The sequence below is a fragment of the Athene noctua genome, unplaced genomic scaffold, assembly GCF_965140245.1.
Source record: "Athene noctua unplaced genomic scaffold, bAthNoc1.hap1.1 HAP1_HAP1_scaffold_31, whole genome shotgun sequence".
Classification (NCBI taxonomy): domain Eukaryota; kingdom Metazoa; phylum Chordata; class Aves; order Strigiformes; family Strigidae; genus Athene; species Athene noctua.
Window position 1 is genome coordinate 860205 of NW_027437536.1, and position 7795 is coordinate 867999.

Here is a 7795-nt window from a genome sequence, read left to right on the forward strand (position 1 = left end):
AATGACGATTGTCAGAAGAGCCCTGGGATCTTCCACAGGCCAGAAAATGGAATTTAAAATGTTTTTAAGTTTACAGAAGAGATACGCTAACTTCTCAGGGGTCCATCCCCCTGACAAAGAAGGCCCATACAGAGCAGCCCATGTTTTTCACACAGATGGTGAGTAGCTGCCACGGAATTTTGCGTGACAGTTTCACACCTGAAGCAAGGAGAAGAGCAGAGCTAAGACTGACAGCTTTCATAGAGCAAATACTTTACAACTGGGTGAGCACTCGTTCCTCAGTTGAGCTTCAACTCATAAGTCAGCTTTCAGCTATTTATCTGAAGTTGGACACATCTACACCTATTTAACAAGATGCATTGGACTTCAGTCCTGAAGGACCACCAAAGGATCAGACAAAGCACACCCTGCGTGCTCTCCACAGCCAATACTGGACAAACTCCAGAACGCAGACATTCCAAAGAAAAGAATTGTTGCAGTGCTTACGCCTGTAGTTGAAAGCTGACAGAAAGGCTTCCTGGAGAAGCACCAGTCTAAGGTGCAGGCAGTTTACTTTCCCCTTTCCTGAAAGCTCTGCCTATGTAGAAAGGAAAATGCATTTATAATACAAAGAAAGCTGCGCCAAGTACGGCAAACAGTCTAAACTTAACAACGCATCAGCGCACCTAAACCGAGCATTTGTGGCAATAAGAGACAAAGAGCAAAACTACAAAACCCACTAAGGTACTACTAGAAATTCAGGAGGAAATACTCTGTATTACACCATAGGCAATCACCTGCCTACAGGAAGCGTGTGCTCTGGGAGGAAGGGGAAAAAAAAAGGATTTCCGGTAAATCCCTACAGAAATAATTTCTCAGAACAATCCTGGTTTGTAATGTTGTCACTGACTTGGACAAAAAAAGCAAACAGGAGTACACGCTTGCTTCTGCTTATCCGGTATCTTTACCCCTCTCCAATCTGCTGCTTGTCACAACCGTTTATTGGCAGAGAGCAATAGCGGCTGCTGAGTAAACTGAGCGAAATCAAGCACATGCCTGCAGTCAAATTCAGGTCGTCCATTCAGGAAGAAGTGTGCTTCATCTACCCGTCCCTTAGCCCTGCTTCAGGGGATGCCAGGAACGGGGAAGCATCCCCTCACCAAGCAGGGAATTAAAAGTATACAAAGGAAAGTATATAACTTTTAAAGTATATAAATATATTTTTAAAGTATATTAAAAAGTATATAAAATACATTAATATATACTTTTTATAAATAAAAGCATATAAAAATAAAACTCTAATCTGGGCATACAGTAGGGTATGTCGTCTCTAGGAGACTGAATCTGCTCGTGCTTTCTCAAAACGGTAACACACCGATAACTGCATCGGCAAATATTGCATGGGCATTTTTACTCCATCAGTCAGGGATGTGTCAGCGCACGGTCCTGCTGTCAGTAGCCATCCTGCCCTGCCAGACAGCCCCAAACCTCTCTCACAAGACAGCATCACTAAAATGCCTCAAAAATTCCTTTTTCCCCAAGACATTTTCTTCCCTGCTTTAAGGCACAAACATGCAGGCACAGGATCACCAACTCTCTTAACAAACAAGAGTCTCCACATGCCACACCACCCCCCGCAGCTGTGGAGTATAAATCTGGCATTCCACAAAAGCCTCAAATCTGCCCTGAACCACCGTGGTCCTGCCTCGAGCAGCAGAAGCGAAGCAGCACCGCTTGGCCGTCGGAGTTCCTGTGCTTTCAACAGCACCGCTCCTCCCAAATTCCTGTCCCCAAAGAGCCCTTACAAGGGCAGAACTTAGTCTCCAAACTTATATATCATGACCTAAGTATCACCGCTTGGTCCACCAACCCGTTAGAGCCCTTCCCTAGTAATAAAAAAAATACATATATCTCTGCGTACCCGGTTTGAAGACACCTCTGTACACGCCTTTTGAAAAGCCGGATGGCTGGGATCAGTCTTAGAGAGGCACTAAAACACCCAAACCTCGAAATGTGAAACAGGATGGACTTTGGCCAAAGCACCGAAAATCGGGCTGGTTATCATCTGCCCTGTCTCAACACGCAACAAAAACGCACCGGGAACAAGCAAAACCACAGCAACTCCCAACTGCTGTGGCTCACAGTAGAACTGGTTTAGTTTGTAGGCGGGGGTTTTTGCTTGGCTTCTTACTGCTTTTTGTCTTTTTCATGAATGCAGGTGCAGCCACACACCCTACACAGCACAGAGCGCATCTGAGCGGCTGTCAGGACACTGGCTAAGCACCGAGACCCACAGGTACCGTCTCAAGTACTTTGCAGCACCGTGCCCACTCGGGGGCAGCGTGAGCGCACCCTGATACGCCACCGAAGTGCAGAAACTGTACGTATACAGTCGGAGAAGCAGCGACTAGTTTCACAGTGCTAGTGGCCTGGACATACACGTTATCCCTGACCCCACACAGGGCATTAGGAAGCACCTGCCCAGGCATCCCATGCTGTCCTGAAGCAGCAACACTCAACCAACAGATGTCCAGCCCTTTCTCCATCAAGGCTTTGAATTTAGAAGCTGTCCAAAGGCAGGAGCACCCTGCCTGCCAGGCAGAGCCCGCACGGGCTTACTGATCACGCACGGGCACGACCATCCACGTTCTGCAGTGACTCATTAAGAGCAGCAGAGCAAAGTCGAGTCAGCAGCCTGAAAATTAACAGGATCTCACACAGAGCACGAGCCCCGTGGCAGGGAAGTTCTCCTGCAGCTCACCATGCACAGACACAGATGGCACTAGTTTTCTATTTCACCATTTACCAAAAAAAACGGATTAAACCATCACACTAGTGGTCTAATGGCTCCATGTCTGCATACACCGTTGAACACAAAGGCATTTTAAACATGGCATTTGCAGTAACTGCAGTAGCACCGCTCCCACCTCTCACTGGAGGTTCAAGTGCAAAGGAGAAGGGCCAAACCACAGCAAAAGCCAAGAGGATTGGAAGTTACTAGAGCAACTTCAGCTGTCCCCGAAGCGCTACTCAGGCTCACAGGCCTCCTAAAGCAACTCACTACGTCTCCTCTCCACTGGCACAAGGAAGAACACCAATACTACGAGTTTCGTGTCACGCAGAAAGCAGGAAATGGGAGGCTGAGCAGCCACACTCCGCAGCCGCTTGGGACACCGCGGGTACAGAGCGGACAGAAGCAGCTCCTGGGGCTCTCCGAAAGCCCCCGAGGTCCCTGCTGAGGAAGCCACACACCCACGTGGCCATCTCCCCCCACCACAGCCCTCCCCACCGGCTCGGGGCGAGAGACGGAATAGAGCGCCAGGCGCTGAGACGAAGGAGAAGGATACGCGGCACCAGGAGCGGCAAAAGGCTACTTCAGCTCAGCTGAGGGGTTCCTGTTGCGGACGGTTCCCCAGATGTTACTCCAGTAACGGCAGCATCCCAGTACATCCACCCCCGTTCCTCATCCAACCTCCCCGCGCGCCGAGGCCTCAATTCTCTCAGGAAGCGGAGCTGAGTCACGCTCACCACTGCTTGCTCAGACAGTGCCCCTGCACTACGCAGCAGCGCTCCTCGCTTTAAGGCAGTAAGTTCAGTTTACCCACATGCTGGACACCCACCACCATCGACAAACCCCACCGTGCAGGGCGGAACGGGTCGAGCAGGAGGAGAGATTCTTAACACACCTGCATCCTACCACAGTTTCGGTAGAGCTGCGTCACAGTAATTTCGTCCCGCTGCATCACAGCCAGCAAATCCTTGGGACTGGAGATGTGAAGCAAGTCGAGCTGTGCACAGGCACACACTAGTCAGGAGCTGGGAAAAAAAAGGGTCTATTTACATATTACATATACACCCGTGCATATTTTATATACACACATTTTGTACACATACACACACAAGTACCTCTACATGCACACAGTTCTGAGCTCCCGCCACTGCGACACAAGTAACGGAAGCGACAGTAGGTACTTCCCTGTTATTTCTGCTCCAGTGAAGCACACACACCAAGTATACTCCATCTATGTATCACTGAGACGGCAGTTCAAGCCATGATCCTCTTTGGGAACAGGCACATGTTCCTGTTCACTGTCAGACAATACTGACCCAACACCAGACTCCAGGTCTGAGGCAAATACTCAGGAAGGAAAATCATTCATACGTTAGGATGTTCAGCTTAATTTAACAGTGCCTCCTCCATCTCTGTTTGGGACTGTGTAACTGCTGCATCAATTCTCCACAACCTCAAAGTTTCATAAGCAGCCAAAACTAAAACAGCACAAGTCTCGCAGTGTACAGAAGCGCCCGTTTTCAACAACACAAAGACATGTAAAACACGTGTAACCAAGCTGAATATTCATCTTCCTCGGGAGGAAACCAGCAACACCGAAAAGAAGCTATCCCTCCCAAAACAGCCTCTAACAGCACGGCACCGGCCGTGAATCCCAACGCTCAACTAGCTCGAAACCAGATTTTATCCCCTTGCAGCACTACAACTACTTTCCCCTCTCACACCCCTGCAGCTCAGCAGAGAAATAGCCTGAGTTGGCTGAGGAGCATCTTTGTACTTGGTAACGCCAGCACATCCTAGGCGGCAACTGGGTCACCCCAGTCCTTCAGAAATACCCTTCCCAGCCCACACCACCAAGCAGGCTGTTGGGAAGACCGAAGGAGCGACTGCCAGCTGTAGCGCTTCTGCTTGCCGGTCGTGTATCCTGCATCCTCAGCGCTGACACTGCTCGCAGGTCTCACGCACCGGACCCAGCCGCCTGTCACTGACAAGCCATGCTCTCACGTTCTAGGGATGCGCGCCCAGGATTTACAGTTCCTTCCTAAAAGCCACCTGGGCTCTACTCACACCCAGAGACGCCCTGCTTCCTGCTCACGCTGCTTCCACAAGGCTTAGCTGGGGGTCAATAGGAAAAGCAAGCTGCTCCTCACAGCCAGCAGAGCCCAAGAACCGCGGCGGACACAAATCAGTAATAACAGAGTGTTCTTCTCCGTACCCCCTAAACAAAGCTTCCGATCAAGATGAAACCCTTCCAAGGCCAGACGGGCCCCTCGGCACAGCCCCGCCCGCAGCCACCCGAGGCCGGGGCCGTTTCACTCCCGCGGGGATGTTCTCACCGCCGCCGCGGAACAACCCCCCCTGTCTGCGAGGGACGGAAGAAGCAGAGCGCGAAACGGCTCCGCGGACAGCAGCGCGCGGGGGAAAGCCCTCACCTGCCCGAAAATCGCACTCCCTGCAACAGGAAGAGCCTCTTCCCTCGGCAGCCTCACAGCCTTCCTCTGCCGAGGACGAGGGAGCCGCGGGCATCGCCTCCCTCCGCCCCTGCGCAGCTCCCGCCGCGGATCCGGCGCTGGAAGCGGATCCTGTTCAGCTGCCGCCGGGGGGGAGCAGAGACCGCCGGCAAAATAACTGCGAGGCCTCTTCTCTTCGGGCAGAGCGGCCGTCGGGAAGACAACCAGAAGCAGGAGGAAGAGGAGAGGCAGCTTCTGGAGCGAGGCTGACTCGAGCGCGGGCTGCCCGGCGTCTCCAGACGACTTGTCACCTCGCCCTCGGCAAAGCCCCGCCGGGCGGGGGCTGCAGCCGGCGGGGCGAGCCCGGGGACACCGGCCCCCGGGGGAACGGGGGAGGCCCGCGGCAGCGCCACAGGCGGGAGCGGGGCCGGGAGGGTCCTCACCTCCGCCGCGTTTCTCCTCCCTTCCGGCGGGAACCCGGCGGGTCACGGCGCTGGGGAAGGGGGAGGCGGCCGGGCCGGGCGGGGGGGCGAGAGCCCCGCCGCCGCGCCGCCGTTTTCCAGCCGCGGGGCGGGAGGAGCTGCCGGCGGAGCCCTGCGGTGCGGGCGGAGCCAGCGGCCTGGAGCCCCGGCCGGCCGCCGCGGGGGAGGCGGGGGCTGAGGGGCGGCCGGCCCCGGCGGGAGCAGCGGGGGCCGCCCCCGCTGCAGCGGCCGCCCGGGCCCGGGGGGCGGAGGCGGCCGGGGGGCGCCCCGCGAGGGAAGGGGCCGGAGCCCCCAGCCACCCCCTCGTCCTGCCGCTCGTCCCCGGCGCTCCGGAGGGGAAACGCCGGCCGGCTCCCGCCTGGCTGCCGCACCGAGGAGCGCGGGCCGGGGCGGGGGCTCCCTGGCAGCCTCCCGAACGCTGCTCCCCGATCCCCGCTCCGCCTGGCCTGGCTCTGCCCCGGAGCTCCTTCGGCTGCGCAGAACCGGCTCTCTGGAAAGCCGGCGGGAGCTCCCCTCAGTGCCGCCTTGCCAGGCAGACCCAGCAGGAGGACCCCGCTCTCCCTCGGGACGCTCCTGCCCAAGGAATCGCCGCTTGCTTGGTTGGTTTTACCCCCGGCCCCGAGCCCTTCAGCCACCTGGCCCTCAAGGATGTCTGTCCGCGTCCTTCCCGGAGATGCGGCACTCAAACGAGGCCTCTGCTAAGGTTTAAGGGCAGCCGGCTCTCCGCGTGTGGGAACTGCCGTGCCGAGGAGCGCACCGTTCCGAGGAAATCCTCCCTCGGCCGTGAGGGTTAGAAAGCTTCCGATGTCTAAACCCAAACCCTAGCCCAAGCTTAACATCATCACCGGGCTGATCCGAGTGTGGGGCAGGCGGTTGTGGGGGAAAGGAGCTTCCCGACCCCAACCCTCATACTCCTCCTAATTCACAGTGCAGAGATATCCCAGTGCTGGTTGTCTAGAGCTAGGGGAAATGGGGGTGGGATAGGACTGTTACATCGAGAAAAGAAAAGACTTTTCTTTTCCCCCAGCAAACAGAATATACGTTATCCACACCTCCTGAAAAATATTCTTCATTAAACCGTAAAAGGTTCGGGCTGACACGTTTCACGGATCTCAGGCACAGTGTGTTTCTTCACACTGTGCATGTATGTTTTTCATTTACAAAGAGGAAACTGAAAAATGCTCCTTTCCGTAAATTCAGACAGTTTTGTCATCTTGTCATCTCTTTGGGTTCTCACCTTATTTTTTCAGTGCATCCCATCACTGAATCGGAGGCACTGCTCTCGGAGCAGAGAAACATTCCTTTTCATAACACGAACTCCGAGAAACCCAAAGGCAGTATTTGGCCATGAATGAATTGGAAATTCTTGTCACAGAGACTAGGAGTATCGTCTGAAGAGGATGAATGGAGACAGAACTGTTACCTCGCATGAAATACATTTGCAATAAATAAGAGATACTCCCCAAAATGTACAGATGCAATCCAGTTATATTTCATACTTGCTGCGTATGACCACAAAAGAGGAATGTGGGTTCCATCTCACTTAAATATCACCGCTTTCTGTAATTTTTTTTTTTTTTTTTGTCAGGCCCTGTTGGTAAATTCAACATTTTCAGTCAAAACATATCCGTAGTTATTCTACAGACACAAAGCAAATCCCTCTTGGAAATATTCCTCCCAGGAGGTGATGTGGAGGGCTTATAAATTATATAATAAATAACTGGTTTGCTTTTCTATTTCTATTGAAGATATTCTGTTAGAAATGTTATTGCTTCCATTTCAGATACTCATCATCTCTTTTTTCTGTACAATTTTCATTTGGGGTGAGTGACCTCTATGCTCTAGCTCATTTCTTTGAGGAATGGCTTCCTATGTTCCATCTTTGGGTATATGTTGGAGAACGGCTTGCAGAGAGCAAGGCCATGGGTCTCTGCAGGAGCTGATTGCAGCCACCTGAGGTAAACAGAGGAAAAACCCAGGGTACAGTTATGCCTAACAAAGGACTGTTATGTTAACAAAGGGAGAAACTGAGGTACACAGTGGCCTTGATGGTAAAAACAACCTTGGGAAAGGAGGCAGGCCAGAAGAGGGAA

General features: G+C 53.3%; 1 protein-coding gene across 1 annotated transcript in view; it reads right to left on the reverse strand.

Annotated features, from left to right (window-relative positions):
• Nucleotides 1–7132, reverse strand: part of LOC141974076 (uncharacterized) — a 64572-nt gene extending 57440 nt beyond the window's left edge. Inside the window, exons 1-2 of the mRNA XM_074933328.1 lie at nt 7126–7132; nt 5203–6215 (exon numbers count right to left, since the gene is read on the reverse strand). Of these exons, the coding sequence (XP_074789429.1) occupies nt 5203–6215; nt 7126–7132 (1020 nt within the window). The remainder of the gene's footprint in view (nt 1–5202; nt 6216–7125) is intronic.
• Nucleotides 7133–7795: the final 663 nt, after the last annotated feature.